The sequence below is a fragment of the Myripristis murdjan genome, chromosome 20 (genome assembly GCF_902150065.1).
Source record: "Myripristis murdjan chromosome 20, fMyrMur1.1, whole genome shotgun sequence".
In the NCBI taxonomy this organism is placed as follows: Eukaryota; Metazoa; Chordata; class Actinopteri; order Holocentriformes; family Holocentridae; genus Myripristis; species Myripristis murdjan.
Window position 1 is genome coordinate 12,197,985 of NC_043999.1, and position 21,388 is coordinate 12,219,372.

At 42.0% G+C, this 21,388-nt stretch overlaps 3 protein-coding genes across 3 annotated transcripts in view; 2 read left to right on the forward strand and 1 right to left on the reverse strand.

The window, feature by feature from the left end:
• Positions 1–5,999, forward strand: part of dlgap1b (discs, large (Drosophila) homolog-associated protein 1b) — a 51,624-nt gene extending 45,625 nt beyond the window's left edge. Inside the window, exons 8-10 of the mRNA XM_030079733.1 lie at positions 1,014–1,105; positions 2,192–2,344; positions 2,867–5,999. Coding sequence (XP_029935593.1) covers positions 1,014–1,105; positions 2,192–2,344; positions 2,867–3,082 — 461 coding nt within the window. The 3' untranslated portion in view covers positions 3,083–5,999. The remainder of the gene's footprint in view (positions 1–1,013; positions 1,106–2,191; positions 2,345–2,866) is intronic.
• A 1,728-nt stretch (positions 6,000–7,727) lies between these two features.
• tgif1 (TGFB-induced factor homeobox 1) lies at positions 7,728–12,684 on the reverse strand. Its single transcript, XM_030079752.1, has 3 exons — positions 12,367–12,684; positions 10,236–10,465; positions 7,728–9,328 (listed from the first exon to the last, which is right to left on the reverse strand). The coding sequence occupies exons 1-3, from the start codon at positions 12,380–12,382 to the stop codon at positions 8,660–8,662; spliced, it is 915 nt and encodes a 304-aa protein (XP_029935612.1). The 5' UTR covers positions 12,383–12,684; the 3' UTR covers positions 7,728–8,659.
• Positions 12,685–16,348: 3,664 nt separating this feature from the next.
• Positions 16,349–18,556, forward strand: otud1 (OTU deubiquitinase 1). The gene has a single exon (XM_030079999.1). It carries the CDS (start codon positions 16,784–16,786, stop codon positions 18,146–18,148), a length of 1,365 nt encoding a protein of 454 aa, XP_029935859.1. The 5' UTR covers positions 16,349–16,783; the 3' UTR covers positions 18,149–18,556.
• Positions 18,557–21,388: the final 2,832 nt, after the last annotated feature.

The following is a 21,388-nucleotide window of genomic DNA, read 5'->3' on the forward strand; positions in this document are numbered from 1 at the left end:
CTTTCACACAAACACTCGATGCAGGGATTTCTCCCAGTGCTCCTTCCAGGCAGCAACTTGATCTTGATATTACATACACACACACACGTAAATGTGCATGTGCTTAAAGTCATACATATGGGATATACTTGTGCATCCACAGTCACATGTGCACACAAACACACAAAAACACAAGTCCAGAGAACAAGCCTCCGGCACTGTGTTTATACCTGTGCAGTTGACTTCATCCCTCAACAAAAATGCATCATTGCCTATGCAGCTAGTGTGCTGTTATGGTTTGAGGCAAGATATTCTTTCACAGAGTGTGCAGAACAGGGAAGCTGCCTCAAGGTTATGTCTTCCAGATCCAACACTATCACAAACTCGTACCCACATACACATTCTGAAGGGGCTGCAGAGTTTTGGTTTTTGTAGTGCAGATTCATTACTCCCCCTCTCAGTTTGTGATCCCTTTCTCTTCATCTTCAGAAATGTATTCACTGACAGTTCCTCTCCATAGGGATGTCAGTCAGTAGCACTCAACAGTGGAGTGGAGCTTATACAGTACAGCCTTGTTTATCCTGACCTCACTTCTCAGAGCTGACCAGTCGACCAAACTGACTTAATGAGAGACGGAAAATGCGGCAATGCCAAACTATATTCATTTGACCTTGGGTTTGATTTGTGGTGGTTCCTTCTCGAAACATAACAGCAAATGAAAGTATTAAATATGCAAATGTGCGCATTAGCATTTTGGGTTGTGTTTGCATGCAGGTTTTCTATTCTGGGTAAGCCTTGCTTTGGATTTGGAATTTCAAAGTGTTTCAGTAATTATTTCATTTCCCTAAATGACTTTGATTCCTGTGGGGCACAGATGAAGGGGATTCTAGCGCAGTCTTCGCTATTGTATTACTAATGCACCTTCACTGTTAGTTGTGCAACATGCCTGCAGTGTGCAGTTCTGTGAGTAATTGCATCATGTGTGTGTGTGTGTGTGTGTGTGTGTGTGTGTGTGTGTGTGTGTCTTCCTGCAGTCCTAGGGAAGATCCGCAGTGCAGTGGGGAGCGCCCAGCTGCTGATGTCCCAGAAGTTCCAGCAGTTCCGGGAGCTGTGTGAGGAGAATCTGGTATGTGTCACCTCATCCCCTGCATGCTCCCGCATCCCTTCCCCCACACTTACATCATCCTGCACAAATCACTCTGACAGGCCAGGCCAGCGCTCATTTACTATGCGTCTGGAGTGGATGTTCTACACAAGATTTCTGTCTTTCTCGTACAAAAAAATATATCTTGCTATGTGGAAAATAGGGTTTGACAGATATGGTTTTTGAAGGCTGACACTAGCATCAATATCCCTGTACTGAGACAGCTTAAAGCAGATATCGTATGTAGATATTTTAATTTTCGTACGAAAAAATATCACCCCACCATGTTATGATTTGGTATAGAGTAATGAATGCCACTCAGCGTTTTTACCCTATCATAACCCAAACTATAAGAGCATTTTGTGCCATCGTTTATGTTGTTGTGTGCTTGTGACATCAAACATTAGATTCAAGACAGCCATTTAAAAGTGCTACATTAATTCTGTGGGTTATTAGTCTTGGCATGAACCTGAGTGCTTTCATCCTTCCTCAGCCTTCTCCCCAGCATTAATAAACAAAGCGGTGTGCCCTTCCATTTGAAACTGCTTAGTCTGCCTTTAAGGCAAGGTGACCCACCCCAGCTACATAATGACAGGGACAGTCTTGAATAGATTAGCTGCTTTAAGTGAAGACTCACTTTACGAAAAACATTAGTGAAACATTTAATGAATAATTTAAAAGTGCAAGGAAAATGGACCATCATCCGGGATGGTGATTGTCTGATATTTAATAAAAGGCAAATATTGGCACAGTCCAAACACAGTGAAAATATAGTTCTAAACTAAGGCATAAGTAAGAAGTTAAAGGTACATCCTGCAGACTACCAGAATAAACTGGGCAAAATATTAGTCAAAATATTAACATTTATTCACAAAAAAAAAAAAACAATACTGTGTCTATTACATAAATAAATTTTGTGAATCAGTATGATTATTTTCTATTTTCATCCAGCTGATTTTTGTGATGCACCAGCACAGTGCACCAGAATCTTTCCAAAAATACAGGATGAGAAAAAAAAAAAACATGTCCCGTGGTCATGAACTGTCTGTGTGCAATTGTGTTTATCAGAACCCAAATGCACATCCGCGGCCCGTGTCCCAGGACCTAGCAGGTTTCTGGGATATGCTTCAGCTGTCCATCGAGAACATCAGCCTGAAGTTTGATGAACTCCACCAGCTCAAAGCCAACAACTGGAAACCTCTGGACCCCCCAGAAATTAAGGTACAGACACAACATATTAGATTCATCCAACTCCGTATGAACTAATCCATCTAACCAGAATTTTGTTTTGGAATGCCATTATTATTAACCTGCACGTATTTGCTATCATTAATATATTATGTGAATTGTAGTTGTTGTAAGCATGCCTATATGTTGTGTATTGTCATGTTGCCTGCCTGATGTCACCACTTGTGTCTGTGTTTTGTTCTGTTTTGTTGTCGACAGTGAGCTGTTTTTAAAGAAGCTGCTCTACCTGCCATGCACCGCTGGGGCCTGTCCATCTCCAGTGGCCACTTTTACCTCACACAAACGGCCACCATCGTGCACTCTTAACCCCACACAAACGGCTGCCGCTGTGAACCATAACCCCATTCAAAATTTGCATGCTCTGACATTAAACCAGCAGAAGCTCTAACCCCCGTGCAAAACGGCTGCCATGTGTTGCACCTTGCTGTGTTTTGCTGCGGCTTGCCATGAGGACTCACTGGTCTGTTATTAAGACTATTTGTCATTCCTGTCCAGGAGAGAAGGATGCCCCCTCCCGTGCCAAAGAAGCCCCAGAAAGGCCACCCTCCTCTGGCTAGGGACCGCTCCCTGGAGAGCTCTGAGCGCCAGCGCCTGGAGGCTCGCAAACGCCTGCTGGCTGCCAAGCGTGCCGCCTCGGTCCGACAGAGCTCTGCCACTGAGAGCGCAGACAGTATCGAGATCTATATCCCTGAGGCTCAGACCAGACTATGAGACACACAAACACGTGTACCACATGCACACACACACCTGTATAAGACGTGACACCTCACACACACACACGCAGAAATGCTCGCAGCAGCAACACTGAATGGTGAGGGTAGGGTGCTAACACAACATCACCACATCTTTGTTGACTTCCTACAGCAGGGTGAGGTCGGTTACGGCAGAGTCGTTCCAACAAGACTTGGACATTTATTTATTTATTTATTCCCCCCATTTCCTATTCCCAGCTTTGATGTAGCACTCCCTCCCTCCCCGCCCCGTACTCCCAAAGAAACACCTAAAAAATTCCCTTTTTCCTTTCAACCAATACTCCATCAAGTGACCTGCTATCACAAAGTGAGCCAGGTGTAGCACAGCAGCGATGCTTCATGTATCACATTTCAGGTGCTGAGAAAGACAGCAGAGGAGAACAGGGAGGGAAGAGCATGTGTGTGCACGAGAATGAAACACACACACACACACACACACACACATACAGACACACATACACGAAGGCATGACTGATGCATGTGATCTGTTTCTGGCAGAGAGCAGATTACTCTTAAGACCTGTAGATGCATATTTGATATTTATCCCAGAGACGGCTCACCTCTACAGGAAGCAATCAGATGTCGTGTCAGCAAAACACTAGAGATGATCGTGCCACATGTGCTAAACATGTGGTACTAAATCTCTGGCGCCTCCGAAAAGCTATATTTTTTGTTTGATATTCTATGCTTTGTTTGTATTATCAAATTGCACTATTATGTTAACTCACATTTTCTGTATCAAGGTACCACAAGACTCTGAAAATACCGTAAGCTTAAAAGTTTTTTATTTGTATCATACATTTAAAAGCAGAACAGGGTCAGGAGAGGGATTTGGTGAAAAACACTGGTCGACAAGAGAAGAAAATCACAGTGTTAGATAGTGACACAATTCTCCCTCTGTTTGAAAGTGGGTCCTTCCAGTGGCAAGAGGTGACCCAGGAGAGGAGGGATCAAAAGGTCAGGCGGTGCTCCCCCAGGTGAGGCCAAATGGCTATTCAACCAGGAGCAGATTTCGAGGCTATTAGTTTGCAGCGAGCGCAGTTTTCTGAAAGAATCAGTGTTGTGTAGTATCACAAACCTTTTCTCTGTGTGTGTGCGTGTGTGTGTGTGCGTGTGTGCATGTGTGTGTTTTTACTCAACTGCTCATTTCAGAAGTGCTTCCTATTTTCTAGGTTCACTGGGGCCTAGTTATTACAGATGATTAAAGTAGCAGCATTGACAAACTGTAAACAAGCCACCCATCCTGTCCATCATTTTAAACTGAGCAAAACATGTTTGTATAAAGAGCATATTATGACATTTCATGCATGCTGACACAAAGTAATTGATATTTTTGTCTTCGCCATCCTGTACCTTTTTTCCTTTTTTTACTGTTTTCATTCTCTCTCATTTTGTGTCTTGGCATTTCAGATGAAATGATCATCGAAAATACTGATATCTGGTACTATATTGGTCATGGTACTATATTTTATTATGCCATTTTCAGAAAAAAAAGGTTTATTGACAGTATTGAGACTAATGGACTGAAAAGGGACTTTTTTCTCCTCACTGTGTGCACTATCTCTGCCTCCAAATGAAGCAATTATCCGAAGGTCCTATAAAATCCAATTTCTAATGTTTTGTATTCATGTTTTATTTATTGATTAGGAAAAACTGACTGTTTATCAACATTGTAATTGTTATAATGCACTGACGACAAGGCCCTTATACTGTGTTTATGTTTTTTTTTATGTTGGCTCTTTAGCATGACAGGCACCTTTGACTTTCTGTTTCAGTGATCAGCCTTAATTTCTAACATGATAGTCGAGCACAACAACAGCCTCAGGGGAAGAAGAAAATGTGTGCGTGTGTGTGTGTGTGTTCGTTTGTTTGTTTGTTTGTGTGAGAGAGGGAGAGAGAGCGAGAGAGAGAGAGAGAGAGAGAGAGAGGAAATGATTGTCAATGTAACTACATGTGACTGTATGTGACCCATGAATAGGCTTTGTCTCTTACTGTATATAACCCCAGTCACCAGGATGGGCCATGACCTTAAATAAGGGAGTCATGCCACTTGCGGTCCATGCCATCTTCTGAATGATGTTTCTATTCCAGACCTCAGCCCTAACCAGTTCATCATAACAAGGTATTTTTGTCAGCTGCTTGAATGTGGAGACAATCTTAAGCCGGTTTACCGTCACATCATAGTTGTGATAACAGAATAGCAGGAATTTGTGTTGTCCAGTCTTCTGTTTTGATTTGATTTCGGTTTTGTGCCATCGGGTAACAATAGGGAGGGATTGATTCCTGCTGAGTGTCCCCAGTATTGCTGTTACTGAACGGCTACACAATGTTCTTACCTAAAGTTTTGATAGAGAGGCGTCCAGTTTGTTTGTGATGGAACTCACGTGATGAAGTAAGCGTACTGTATGATTTATATATCCTTTAGTTGGTCAATATGAATTTTAGAGAGAATACATAAAAAGTAACAATAGTTCTAACTTCATGCCACTAGATCAAGGTCATTTTAGTATTTTTTACTTTGGAACTTGTATTTGAATTGAACTGTCTGTCAAAAGATTGACTTACTATTTATGTTTATTATATTAACATATCAATATAATACCCCTGGTATAGCAGGGTGTGGACATAGAAACCAGAATGTTGGATTGTGGTTCATTGCCAAACTAAAGACACTTCAGCAATCCTGGCAATTCTGAGGCTTGTGATGTAGTTATATTAAGACAAAAACATTTAAATGAACATTTGTACATAAATGAATGTTTCCCTATGTAAATGTAAACTAAAAAAAAAAAAAACAATCAAATAACCTATTAAGCAGATATACATTTTGTAATTAATGTTATTACACTGTTGATGTTATGGCACGTGTATGAAAATCTTATCAGCATTAAAAAAAAAAAAAAAAAAAAAAAATCATTGCCACAGTGTTGTTGTGTGCTTTTCTTTGCCTTCTCCACATGTGTTTTCAATTGGAATGTAATTAAACAGATTACAAGGCCAGCCTGGGGTGTTTTTAGGGCATTTCCCTTCCGCAGGGGCGGGCCCCCATAATTAGACAGCACTTTTGGCCTTGGCTTAGCCTCGTCACTCCTGCACATAGAGCTTCTGGTGATTCGTCATTCACACATCAATCATGCTCGGCGGTGGCACGCTGACCTCAGTGGCCAGGGTTCGGTGGGGGGGAGCGAGGGGAGGGATGTTGGTTGTCAGGTGGCTGGCCCCGGGTCAGTCTACCCTGCCCATATGGCCCTGCATGGTGGGCTACAACTGCCCACTGTGTGTCTGGAGGTCTGTTTGAACCCTCATTACTGATAACATCCTCCAGGTGAAACCCGACCTCCTCCACAACAGCGATCTGTCACTTCTGACAAGCAGCATCTGACAAAAGAGGGAAAAACCAACATGTGTATTTTACATCCGCTGATGAGTCAGCTTCAAAGATTTAAATACAACACTTAAGTCACTGGTGATGAGTCAATAGAAAGTGTCTATAGTTGGATAGACACTGGCACATGGATACCTGTCCCAAGCATATTGTATTTTAAGGTTAACCTGGGTCATGGAATTTCTTGCAAAGTAATGGAATTTGTTTAAAAATAATAATAAAAATAAAAAAAATAACTTGTTATACATAGGATTTACACTTATTTTCCATCGTGGTCATTTCATGTTTTACGTTCATTTCTCTCATAGATCAAAACAGAACAAAAAAAAAAAAAAAAAAAAAAGTTCTCTGGATCTGTAGTGTGTTTAAAATTTTGGCCAAGGGAAAATGGCTCATGTTACATTTATATAGGTCATGGATAATCAACTTCTAGTCATGGAAAACTTGGCGAATTTTACGTCTGACAGAATGAGAACCCTGGTATTTTGTAACTAGACGATGGAAAACCATTATAATTAAACAAAAGACAACCCCAGCATACCTTTTTTTTTAATATCTGTTAATATCATAAAGATGGATGTTGGCTAAGCTTGGAAAAATGCTGTAAATGAAAGGGTGATTGTCTTGGTAAACATAAACAGCAAATCCTATTGAAAAGGAGCTTTAGGACTGTAGCGGGACCAGAAGGGAACAGCTGTCTGCCTAGCCTTGAATGAGCCAGCATCCTCTAAGTTGTAAGCTGCCTTACATCAACTCTATTGAAAGGCAAGCACATAAAACCCCCTGTTGGCAGGAAACTGTTGACGTCTGCTGTTCGCCTGCGTTAATTTATGCAGGATTATGCTAATTGGCAGGAGCCGTTGTAAACCTCTCACACACAGGAATGTCTCAGAATGACTAACAGGGTAGCTTGTGGAAAGACATCAACAACACACTATTTCTGTCCTCCCATACACACTGCTTTTATTTACTGAACATTATGACTCAATACACTTTCCTTATGCCCGAGGGATAAATTGTTAAGTTTCAGGACTGACAAGATTCAAACCTGTATACATCAGTGTTAGTGTTAAATGATCCGAGTGATCCTCAGCGGGAAAATATCAAAGGATCAAATTCTAAGTTGTAGAAAAACAAAACTTTATTTGAATCCCATGTGACCCCTATTTGCCACAAACATTGCACAGTATGAAAAGAAATCACATCATTGGGCATTGTGTCACATTAATTATACACATGGTCCTATTGTACATGAAAATGCCTTTTTTTTTTTTTTGGTGATTTCAAAACGCTGTCTTTGTCTGGTTGTAAAACAGCAAATGCAGAACAGACATTTGTAGTGTTGCATTTTCCAGTCCACTGGCCGTCGCTACGCTGAGTGATGGGGTGAAGGCTCAGACTACGAACCTGCTACATTGGTCATCTGAAATATCCCTTGGTGGGAAAACGTGAATAAAACAGAAAAACAAAACAAAAAAAAGCAGAGGTTTTTTTTTCTTTTAAAATAGCCAAAAAAAAAGTAAAAGTAAATTACAAAATCAAAACTATACTCTTATCATGAGAACACATAACATTTACTACAGTAGTGAATAAGTTCGTCATAGATGCCAAGAGCAAAGTATGTTTAAGACACTGAGATGACCTTCCTCTGCCTTAGTGTGCAAACAAACGAGGCAGACCAATCATGAACTGATCTCTGAAATGTAAAACAGTAAACGGGTGTGGAGTCGACCAATCCCATTTTACATTGGTCTTTGGAGGAGGCGTGAATCTGCCTCTCACTCCTTTCTCTAAAATGATATATAAAGGAAAGACGTAAGACAGGCAGCATTCATCTGATAACATTTTTGGTCCCTGTGTGCAAATAAGATACACATGTAGATACATAACGCATGTATATGAAATTAATAAACAACTAACAGCCAAGGCACCTTGAAACAGTTTGTTTTCTTTTCAATAAAAAACATCCTCATCAATTTGATTGGTATACCAAAAATAGAAATGATCAGGCTTTCATGTGGATTTGTTCTCTGTTGCAGGCGTGCAGACAAGTCACTGTACTCGGCGGAGGAGTCCCAAAGTTGCGAGACACAGTCGGTCTCTTTTTTTCCCTCCTCTTCTTCTTCTGTCCTCTTCTGTCACTCTCTCCTTTTAAGAGACCAGCTGTTTGGCCTGCAGCTCCATCTCAGCAGCCCGTTTGAGGGCCACATCCACCAGGAGCTGGAAGCCGCTGAAGTCCTGTGTGAGGTCTGGTGGGGTGGGGGGAGGGGTGTTGAACAGCCCACTGCGGGGGCTCAGGTTGCCCTCCATGCCGGTGCTGCTCGGGATGGTGGTAGTGGTTGAAACTGGCTGGCTGCCCAGCCCTTCCTCACGGCACCTGAGCATCCCCAGAGCCTGTGTGGACTGCAGCAGCTCAGCCGCCCTGTCTGAGTTCATTCCCGGCACAGGGGGAAGGGCGGCTGTGGGGCTGGCCTGCATCGCTGTGGTGACAGTGGTGTGACAGATGACAGACGGGCGGGTGGGCATGGGCCCCGGGGAGGGGGAGGTGGAGGTGGGAGAGGGTGTGGAAGGGGATACGGCCTTCCTTAGGACACTGGGCATGGCGGGTTCAAAACTGGAGGGGTGGAGGACACGCTTGTCATAGCTCTCCTCTGCGCCTGTTGCAGTACTGGCGTGTTTGGGAGACTGGGAGCTGTCAGAGAAGCTGTCGCCCGCTTTGCTGCCTTTCCTGGAGATGGTGAACTGGTTGGGGTCTTTGCCATCTTTCCGCAGCATCTCCGGGAGAAGCCGCCGCCGGGCGTTAATGAACCAGTTGCACACCTGGAAAACACAACAAAACAACATCCATGCTGTCAGAGAGCCAAATCTCATAGCTCATTCCTTTTCCACCCCTGCCTTGCAATTTAATTGAAAAAATCCCTTCCACATGTCTGACGGTCTAAGTCTGTTGGCACACTTATGACCAGGTGCAGTTTGCACCTGTTTTTTTTCCATCAGAGAATTAAACCCCAAAAAGAAAACACACTGAGATTTCACACCAGTGGCCACTCATTGAGTCATTAGTTTGGTACATTTCACACCCTCAGTGCTTCCTGTTTATCCTTTTAGTAGAACATAAATGACTTTAAACCCAGCCAACGATTTACACAAAAGATTATGATAGTCCTTTCAACAAAGAGAGGCTCAACATTCAGTTTTCTATAAAAAGAAAAAACAATGAATTGAAGTTGGCTATTTTAAGTAGTCTTATTCCTCTACTTTAAATAGTGTTCAATAAAAAGTCATTTCTCCTTTGTCATCTGAGTAACTCCTCTTTTTCTCCTCACTGCTCCAGTCTATTGTTGGTTCTAACTGGCTCAGGGAGGCCTGTGGCTTTAACTATGTAAATGACTCTGCATTGTTCCCAGACAGCTGGGATGGAAAGGGGCTGGAGGGAGGGAAATTCCTGTCCAAGTGCCTTAGCCAAGCCCACAGCACACTGGGAGTGAGTTTAGTCACTTTGTCTCACATACCTTACTGTTGCAACAGCACGCTGGCTTGGATGACCTTCAATTCACTGTTTATGTGTCATGTTTTGTTTGCCATCAACACAGGAAATGATTCAGTCCGAGTGATACTTGTTCACTCTGTTTTTACGGTAGCCTTTGTACACTATACCAGTAATGGACAAGAAAAAAAAGTCTCAGAACTGCCCTTTATCTCCACTCTGTCCACTGTGTGTACATACCTGCAGTGTGGAGAGCTGAGTCTGCTTGGACAGGAGGGCTTTCTCCTGTTCAGAGGGGTAAGCATTGTAGCGGTGCTCGTACAGCCAGTCCCTGAGGATCTGAACGGACTCCTTGGGCAGGTTTCCCCTGCGTTTCCTCTTCCCGCTGCTCCCCGTGCTGGACGACAGATCCAGAGGGGCGTCCACGCTGTCCTCGTCATCCGTCTCGCTCCCTGACAACATCATCAAACCTGCGCGTGCAAATGCGGGTGAGGGAAAAAAAGACAGCGTATGAGAACAGCGGGAACAACGATGGAAGATATATTCTCTTCTGTCAACCACAATCTCCCGAGTCTCCCACCCGCTCTGCAGCAGCCGTCTGCCAAACACTGGCTGTCTGGGAGGCAGCTGATGTGTCAGAGGCAAGCTGTCAAGTTCAGCCATGTGATTCATATACGGAGGGAGGGTGTGAGGAGGAGGAGGAGGGAGAGGGAAAGAGAGGGAGGGAGGAAGGGGGGGACGTCACAAAGGCCGATCCGACGCTGTGTCAGTTATAAAACCTGCCTCAACAAATACGAACCAGGTCTATCACACACACCAAGCACACCTTGCATGCTTAGGTAAATAAAGTACACCAGGTTGACCACAGGAGCAATCACTACACAAGAGGGGGATTTCCTCGTGAAGAGCAGCTGTGCTCCTTTTGGCAGAGATTGGTTCTTATTTATCCTTTCAGATCAAGGTGTCTGAAACATGCCTGGTCAGAATCAAGCATGATCAAAGTCAAAATTATTTGTTGACATATGACTTAGTGTGACTCACAGAGCTGCTCAAAGAGTCAGTTTCCGAGCATTTGAACTGATCTGAAAGTCAAAACTTATGAACATGTGAAGGATAAACTCATAGCCCCATTGCACAACCTATTTAACCATGTTTTTACTCTGACACTGTATTTTTTAGTATATTTAATAATAGTATCAACGTGGTACAAGTTAGAATAATAGTGTTTCCTAAGTGATCAAGCCATTAACTTAATCTTTTTTTTTTTTAATGTTGGCATTCATATAAAAATCACATGACCATGCAGGAATACAAATAATTACCCATGCTGCCAACTCATCGTTTTAGTTTAAAGTAAACAGTTTCAGAGGACATTTAAAGAGGCAATACACTGTAAGGCAAACTTGTGGGAAATGAATAAGTTAGTTCCCAAGTCTGAGCAGCCAACAGGATGAGGTAATTACGTAGGCCGGAGAGAGGAAGGGGGAGGGGAGACCTGTTGCAAATCAGCGTCTCCAGACTAAACAAAAGAATCCAGGGCTGTGTGCTTCTTTGTATGCTAAGCAAAAGTTTGCACTTAAAAATGAGCGTGGTCGACCTAAACTTAGACACCTCCGAAACACAAACGTTCAAAAATGGGGGGAAAGGATGTTTTAAGCCCACGAAGACAGTGTTTTGTAAGTTTTACCAACTTGTAATGGGGTTTCTATTGTGTGTGCGCTCTGCACCACGAGGTCCAAGAATGTAACAAGGCAAACAGCAACTTCCCACAATGAGGTCAGGATAAACATAAGCCTATATTCTGGATAGAAACACATAATCACGGCGTTTTTGCTCAGCGAGAATCTCCATATTCGTAGCCTAATACACAGCCATGAGACACAAAATATCGACTTTGCAGTGTGCACGTTGTAAAAATCTAACCTACTCTCGAGGCACAATAGTCGCCGAACTGCAATCAACTTTTATTATCAACTTTTATTATCACGACGACTTTTACACAATTGAACCGTTTGTCTGACTGAAAGCAAGCGGTGCATAAACTTCAGTTTTGACTTTTCAAGTGAACCAGCCTAATTAAACTGGGTGAAAAAAAGACTGACCTAGCAACATTACCGTCTGCTACTGTGATGAACTTTGATGAAAGTATAATTTCACCGAAAGGAGACAATGGACAAAGCGATATGAATTTTGACATCTCGCCAGCACATGGGGGAAAAGCCCCTTGTTTTGTCTGGAAAGGAAACAATAGACTGCATGGTTTGCGTAAGGGGGGGAAATCGCTATGTAGGCATAAATCGTTGTGTACGTGTGTCTGGCTATCTAAATCAAGTGTGACCTTATTGATTTTTGCTAAAGCATCCAGCCTTACCCTTTTTCGTCTTCATCTCCGTCCGAAAATTCCCCTTTTCTCCTCGTCAAGCGCAGCAGGGAAAAAAATCTTCTGTTTTAGTCCTTGCAGGGTTTTTTTCTTTTCCTCCAGATATGCCCAGCGTGTATCCGAGTAGTCGAAAATCCTTATTCATCAAAAAAAAAAAACCTTTTCCTTTCGGATTTTGTTCTCCTCTTTTTGCGCGTCCTTTTTTTCCTGCTTGTTTGCTGACTTGAGGGGGTTACCTGAGATCTGCGCTTCCCTTCTGCCCAAAGCCCTTTTCTCATTGAGTGTGTGTTTGATCCTGAAACTGGGTGACAGCTATCTTTGACAGCTGCGTGACTCAACGCACAGAGATCCTCCCACTGTGGAGGGCAGAGGAAAAATCTCTGACATCAGCATGGCTTGTTCCACTGACATGGATACAATCTCACCGAGCCATAACTGCAGCAGACCCCTGACAAAACCAAACAAACATCGCTACTCTCTATATGAACTTATGATCAGTAAAAAAGGCCCGGCATTATTTGCTTAGGAAGAATAACAACAAACACGATTAGCTTCCTGATTGCGGACTTCTTGTAAACTGGTTATGAAAATCGCCATGGTATTTCCATAGGCTTATATTCTAGGGACTTGTTGTATGTCTGTGGTACTTTATTGTAAGTTTGCAGAGGTTTTATCGTACCATTTTAATGCCCTGTAATATTTTCTGTAATATTCCTATGGGGGCGTGCAGCGTTTATGTAGTAGATAATACCGACCTTACTTCCTTACTGTACTGTACTGTACTGTGTTTTTGATCTAGCCTGTGATAAATACAATAATTTCTTCTATAATATTTCTATAGATCCTAATAGCAAATCTGTGATATTAACTCAGTGCTGTTTTTTGCATTGTTTTGCTTTGTTTTGTCCTTTGACCCCATGATATCACTAAAATACTTGCTATAATATTACTATCGGCCCTTAAAGTGACCGTGTGTGATATTTATGAGCCAATTTATATTGATCAGAGCTTTATTTTCCTATGGTATCACTATAGCATTTTCTATAATATTACTACAGGGTCTCATAGTGGGTCTGTGGTAGCTACACAATAGTGAGTTTATGGTGATCGCATTGGTAGTTTTTAAAGAATCTGTGCCATCATTACAGTAGATTGTAATGCCAAAGGAGGGATAATTTTGCTGTCATATTTGTGTTGTGCCTTTGGAAAATTATGCCTGCAGGATGGCTACAGATCATGGGAAAATGCACTAGTACGTTTTAGCTTGTATGTGTGTGTGTGTGTGTGTGTGGGTTCGTATGAGGGTAAAACGCACAGGGAAGGAGAGCCAACCTTGTGCTGGCTGGAGGTCATTGTAACAGTACAGTACTAACGGTACGGTGGAGGAGGCGATCAATGGCTTCATTTGTATGCGACGCACAACCTTGCGACAGCTGCTGTAGCTTCTTCTCTTTGCATTCATTTGTTCCAGGCATTCATTCTTCTTCTCTTTTTTTCCAAAAGCAAAATGTCTCCCCCATGCGTGTACTTGTGGTGTTTATTTGAAGCCTGACTATAATGTTAGACACGGGCCATGGCGCTCTCTAGTGGTAATTACAGGTAGTGTGACGGTTAATTTGACCCTGGCTTAACATAGTTACACAGAAAATGTGTCAACTTGTGTTTGAGGAAAAAAATACATTTGATATTAATGCAACATTAATAACGCAAGGCCATATTAACTTGATTAATTTATTTATTTACTTCTGCATAATTAGTACAGTGCCCTAGGAGATTAAAAATACCATGTGGGCATATGATAAACTACATCTTAGCAATACAGGCGCACCACGAATCCTATAAAGAATATAATAGGATTATAAGCGTGATTTTTCATTATGGTGTACTGCAGCCACAGTTGGTGAGTGGCTGATCCACTGACAGCTGTTAAGCAGTCTGACATGGAGGTCGTGGCAATCCAGTGAGGTTATGTTTAAATGAAGCGCAGACAAACAGAAGTTCCCTCTCTGTCCAGCAGCCTCAGACAGTCGGCCATTGTGTTAAAAACAGCCGCATGAGCGGAAATGGGCCTGTGTGCACAAGGTGTTACTAATGAGCTGAAATCAATTACAACAGCCCCATTATTAAGCATGGCTGGTCATATTAGTGTGTACACAAAAAGTAAAAAAAAAAAAAAAAATCCTAGTTAACAGTTTTATCTAGTAGTGACTCAAAGCGCCCCCCTTATATAAATAAGAAAAATATTACAATGCAGGGGTGAGATGTTTTGAATAATTTCGGATTCAAAATTGTTGTTGTTTTTGGTTGTTTTTTAGGGTGCCTATTGTCATCTGGCCGGGGACTACAGCAGGATATTAGCCATGTTGGCTAAAGCTGCCCTTTTTACTGTCATTGAATTGCAGTTAATTAATTGGGACTGTCCACGACATAATAAACTAAACTAAACTAAACTAAAACTAAAACAAGTCAAGACTTTCAGGGACATTTTCATAGTCATAATGAATTCTTTGTTCAAGGTTTAGGTCTACAAAACAAAATCCTTAAATTGGTTTAAAAAATGTGTTGGAATCAACTAAAATCGCAACAGGCTTTTACTTATTTATTTATGTATATATTTATTTATTTATTTATTTCTTTTCGGGGGGAATGCGACCTCAACCCTAAATATGAGCGTATCCCGCTTAAATTAGATCTTTCCCGTCAGTCCAGGATACGCTGGCTTTAAAATTAGCCCTGTGTGTAACCTCTGTGCTATGCTCATGTGGACCAATGCAAACATAAACATAGAATGTCATTATTGTCATTGTACATCCACTAGATACAATAACTAAAAATCGCAAAGTTGCCACTAAAGCATGTCCTTTATCTATCTGTTTTATGATAGTTTGTTGTGTTCATCTGCCTGCGTGTACTTACTGTGCGGTGAAGTTCACGCATTGTGATGTGATGATGTCACCCCTGACTGTGAGTCCACTGACCACTGCTGCGCATAGGGTATCAGAAAGTAACGCATTACTCTATACTCCTTTCAAAAGTAAATGTATTATATAATTTATGCCATCTTATATCATAGCATTTTGGCAAGATATGAGGAGGATGAGGGTGATCAAAATTAACTTCTATCCGAAAGGAGATAACAAAGACTTATTTTTTTTCATTGATAATAGCCTGCTGTGACCGGAACTGAATTGGTATTTTGTTGCATTACTTCTTACTGGCAGCAGTAATGACATTACTGTTGCGCGTTGCTGGGTTTCCGACTATCATTCAACAGTTACTATGTTTCAAATCCTTCAAATTGTCGCCTGGTGGTAGGACTCCAGTGATGCAGCCTCAGTCAAGCCCTAAAACAGGAGAGCAGCGTCAAGTGGTTTGCATTAAGTTAGAACCAAACCGGACGTTTCGTGAGTTTACCTTCGAAGTAAAATAAAATATAATCAGAAAGACTCAGTTTGACTTTATGCATAAGTTTCTCTAAGGAGATCAAAAGGTCAGATGGTAAAACAAACATATAAATGTGTTCAGATGTAAAAATAAATAAATAAATAAATAAATAAATAAATAAATAAATAAATAATACAGCGTCACCATTAATGTCAGATTTTTCACTGGAAAATATATATGTGCAAAATTATGCGCGGATTGTACCCATGTGCATTTCAATGATATTGCAAAACTTCTAGATCAGGGGTGTCAAACTGGTACCATGGAGGGCCACAAGGCTGCAGGTTTTCATTTCAACCGAAAACTCCACCAGGTGATTTCATTGATCACCCCACCTCCAAGCAGATAGAAGGGACTAATCAGTGAAATCACCTGATGGAGTTTTCGGTTGGAATGAAAACCTGCAGCCTCTCGGCCCTCCATGGCACCAGTTTGCCACCCCTGTTCTAGATAGATAGACTTGAACGTAGAAATGAGGCTGGGCTTACACGATGTTGCAGTGTAGCCTATGTGGGAATTATTTAAACCCCGTTTTTAAATACGACACTCGCTATGAATAGCTATATGGCTGTGTTTTGTAAAGAACTTGACGAAGAACAACAATGGCCTTGTTTTCATTCATGTTGAGATTCATTTTCAAATATGTTCGCCTAGTGATTTTACTTTGTAAATAAAATACCGGAAATTCTGTGTGATCCATTTTGGCGGACTTAACATTTGGAAGAGGACCGTGTCCATTTACTTTGAGCTCTAAAATTAGGGAGGCACCGCGAATGCGACTGACGCAAGATGTCTAAACTGGACTGTCTACTCTTCTCTGTGTCAATGGTATCAGGATTCAGGACCATGGAAACGTTCCCTACAACTTTGCTGTTATTGATGACACGCTGTGTATTTTTAGACGTTGTTGTCATCTTTCCGTAACACCCCGCAGGCAGGGTTCAGTATAAAGGAGTCCTTCAAAATGCAGCTGTACAACAGTGTCCTGACACACTACCCGAAGTCCTCTCGCAAAGTTTCAATAACTGTATCGAGCGGATCTGACGGTGTGACCGGGACAACGTCAAGTTCCTCCGCGGCTGATAAACCAGGATTCACACAGCAGGACTCAACTTCAGCTGCTAACGGCGATTCGGGAAGAGAGACGCCGTCTTCCGCAAACATGCCTGCCTTTTCATGTTACGAAACTTCGTCATTGAAGCCAGTTTACTTCACGTCCACGGCTGAAATAATCATCCGCCGACCCGATGGAGTTGAGCGGTCAGTACCTGTACACATCATGAGGGAGTCCAAGCCCAAAAGATCATCCCCTGACCTTATTTCACATGATTGTGACAGTGTAACATATAATGATTCCGATGTGATAGTAGACTTGATTGATCATTGGAGCAATGGGACTCAGCGTTTCTCTGATTGCCCAGAATTGGTGGAAAATGACTTTTTGAACACTAAGAGCATCAGTGGACCCAGAATAGAAGATAGCAACAGGATGATGGTAATGTCAAGTGATGACGATGGTGTTTCAGTGACTAATACCCCCATCAAAAGCAACGGATGGGCCTCACCACATGAAGTGGAGCCCATTCCATGTGGGGCAGGTCGACCCCAAGAGCTCACAGATGAAGATTTCCATCATCACAGCAGTTGTCAAGCCGCTCCTCCATCAGGTGAGACAGGGGCCTTTGAGCTCAGTGTCCTGCAGGAGGCGTCCGCGCAGAGATGTACTGACAAAGAGGACATCAACGACAAGGTAACCCGGTACCTGGCTGAGGTGGAGAAACAGAACAAGTACCTCCAGGAGAGGCACAAATATAGGTACCACGTCATCCCGGATGGCAACTGCCTATACAGAGCTGTGTGCAAAGCCGCTTTTGGAGAGCAGTCAAGGCACAGTGAGCTGAGGGAGCAGACCGTGCACCACATAGCTGACCACTTGGATGAGTTCAACCCCATCATCGAAGGGGACGTAGGGGAGTTCCTAATCAATGCAGCGCAGGATGGCACCTGGGCCGGGTACCCTGAGCTCCTCGCCATGAGCCAGATGCTGAACGTCAACATCCACCTGACGACAGGGGGGAGCCTGGAGAGCCCCACCGTGTCCACCATGGTGCATTACCTCGGGGAGGAGGATCCATCCAAACCTGCTATCTGGCTGAGTTGGCTCAGCAACGGTCACTACGATGCCCTTCTGGACAAGTGCTTCCCCAACCCAGAGTATGAGGACTGGTGCCGTCACTCACAGATACAGAGGAAACGGGACGAGGAACTGGCAAAGTCAATGGCAGCCTCACTCTCCAAAATGTACATTGAGCAAAATGGGGCTGTGTGAAAGCAGTGTGTGGGAGTGATGAGATTTGAGGGGTGTAAAAGTGTTAGTGTACAGTACAAAAGTGCTATTTGCACATTGAATATGACTGGTTTCTACGTGTTCTAAATTATTTTTTCTAAGTTTTGTATTGTTAGAGACAGAAAGTGCAGTGCACATATTTTGGTCCTTGTATATACTTAGCCAAATGGAAGGCAGTTGCCTTTGAAAGTGTTTGTAAGAAAGTGTGAGCCTGTGCTTTTTGATCATGTTTGGGATAATGTTGAAGTGAGTGAGGTCATTCAAATGTGTTACTTTGGAGGACATACAGTATTTATTTGCCTTTTACTGGCAGTACAATGACAGTAAGTTTTCTATTATGCCTATGCTCTTTTAGTCATTGCCAAATATGAAATAAAGAGACTTGGTTTACATGTTTCCTTATTTACATACTGTTTAGTATTTGTCTCTGTCCTACACTTATCCATAAAATGCATTCTGGTAGTTCAGAGTTTGATTTGTATATGAACAGCTGTTACCCCATTATTCCTATTCCTTTTAGGCCTTTGAAAAATATCTCAAAATAAACTTTCCAATAAATCTGTTGTGCGATTATGTCTGTCTCTGCACTCCCTCTCTCAGAAAGAAAAAAAAAATTGCTGTTCTAAATTGACCTCATCAGCTATTTTGAAAACAGTTTGCCATGGCAATGATGTGATCCATTATACTGCACTGCATTCAGATTATCATTCTGGTGGGCTAGACTGTGCAGTGCTGGCCTATCCGAGTGTGCTGCACCACCCTTCACCCCCTGCTGTCTGAAAGTGAGAAGTTATGTTTGGAATTCATTACATCCAGTAAGCGTGGCGTCTGTGTGCTCTCTCAGGCAGGTCAGGCTGCAGGCCTCATTACATTAAATGGCAGGGGTTGAGGCCTGTACACAGAGCAAAATGGGCCTATGTCAAAGCACGACAAGTTGAAAACTGAAAAGTGCACTGCCACAACACATATTGTTAGTTGCACTTAAATTGTCATTTCTAATGCCCTAAGCTTGCTTTCACTTTTGTTTTTCCACAAAGAATGGAAGTGCAGTGTGCAAAATACCAGCTATTGGTCCATTCTGTCATGGGACAGCTGCCCACATCTGCCTGTGTTTTAAGAGCCTGTGGATCTGCTTTTAATGTTTTGATTTTGTTTTTTGGGATAATACTGAGATAAGTAAAGTCTGAAACTTTTATTTGCCTTTTTGCAACTTAGAGTTCATAATCTTTTGCCACAATTTTGTAGGGATGTTGACTGAGATTTTTTAAGGAAATGTTCACATAGTCACACTTTGCAAAGGGTTTTCTGAAACCCTGACACTTTTGTCTTGAGCCTATGGTGTTTTGACAAAAATTCTGCCATTGTCCTGGATTGCTTATGTACAGCACAATAACGGATGAAAAAGGACGAGCAGCAACGATCAAGATCCAGGTTGCACATAAAGCCACAATTAAAGCCATAATTAATAATTATATTACATAAATACGAATTGAGTTTTTACCAGTGAATATTTAATATCACTGGTGATTTTGCCCCTTTTGACCGTTAGATGGCGTTCCAGGCTCCCATATATGCTTTAGGACAATTATAAAATGCATTAGTATTTATTGTACTAAACATTTCAGATCCTTCATTACTGCAGTGCTCTCGGTATTATCAATGAGGCAGACTACCTAATGGGATTAAATAGACCATGTAGTGCACTGACTGGTCAATTAAATTGATTGTATTTTTATTTATAATTAAGGATAAGGTAGATTTAAAAAAAAAAAAAAAAAAGTTTTGAGAATGCAACATATGAAGTTGTCCCACCTTTACTTACTGATAACATTATTCACGCTTCAACGCGGCATCTGTCTATCACATGAACAGCAACAGCGTCAAACCTATTAAAATGATTAATATTTTTATATGGATTTACAGTGTGTCAGTGGTGCTCAGTAATGACCACCGTTATTTAATTTTGCATGTCCCATGACCCCATATCAGACATCACTATGCAGGCAGCCGCTGTGGTGGCTGTGGCATCCTTCTTCAAATGTGTAACTGGATTACTATAGTACTTTTTTCCTCAGAGCTATATTGTGGTGACGTAACTCTGCAGTCATGTGAACGTCGGAAAAAAGTTTTTTCCTTTTTTTTTTTTCTTTTTTTAATGCCTTTAATGCAGGGAGGTGGGGGTATGCCTCAGCCCTCGTCCTGTGCGTGTGGGTCCACATTATAAACCAGAGGTAGCAGAGGCGTCCTGGCAGGTGAACGGGACCGAGCAGGCTGGTTCACCGCAGTACTGGCACACAGTCAGCAGAAAGAAAAAGAGAAGAGGGGGGGAAAGTCAATGACAGACGCTCCCGGCCGGGTTTGGTGTGTTTGTCAAGGCTTCCCACGCGTCAAAAGAGAGAGGAGTCGGTCATCTCGACGCACTTAGCCCCATCTCGGGAAGTTGCCGGATACTTTGAAACAAACCGGAGACGAGCAGCCTTGCAGTCGGCGGTCGCGGCTCTGACCTGAGAGGTATTGGACATGTCGGGACACCGGGTGCAGTTCGCAGACCTTCCACCGAGTGATCGCAAAGGAAGTCCCAAATTACAGAGTAAGGAATTTTACTTTTCTCCTATTAACAACCTTTTCTGCTGACCTTGCGTAAGAAATTCACTAGACTAGTAACTCCCTGAGACAAAATCCGAATAATCAAAAACTCTGTTGTGTTGCACTTTGTTGGTTCACTGATGGGCCATGCTTATTTTGAGCATAAAATAATTTTAACATTTGAAAAAAAAAAAAAAAAAAAAAAAAAAATCGATATCTCGTAATCAATTTTACCAAGATACTGAACAAATATAAGAGTACAGCTTAAAGACTTAAGCAATTTCAGTGGTATCTAATTATCATGATAACATACGAGGTAAAACTACCATAAGTATGATAAGATTACCACAAACTCATTATTTAATTTACCTTAGGAATATTGTACTAATAACATTTTTTAAATAAATAATCAATTAATGTATTTATTTATCACAGGGACGAAAACAAGTTTTTTTCTCTTTTATATATTATAACGTGTTTTAAGCTGTCATATTTTGTGCAGTTAGATACCTCCTCCACTCTGTGTCTTTGTGTAGTAGAGTTGTGATAGGAAACAGCTGTGTCCTATAACTCTGTAAGCATTGCACTAGGTGATTAGACGTTTCTGCATTCCATAATAATTACCAGATCACACAC

Bases quoted from the DNA above. Each gene is read 5' to 3' on its own strand.
- tgif1 (XM_030079752.1), bottom strand. The intron at 9,329-10,235 runs GTATGTACACAC...TGTGTTTTCCAG, and splicing joins CTCAGCTCTCCACACTGCAG to GTGTGCAACTGGTTCATTAA.
- otud1 (XM_030079999.1), top strand. From the start codon at position 16,784: ATGCAGCTGTACAACAGTGTCCTGACACACTACCCGAAGTCCTCTCGC.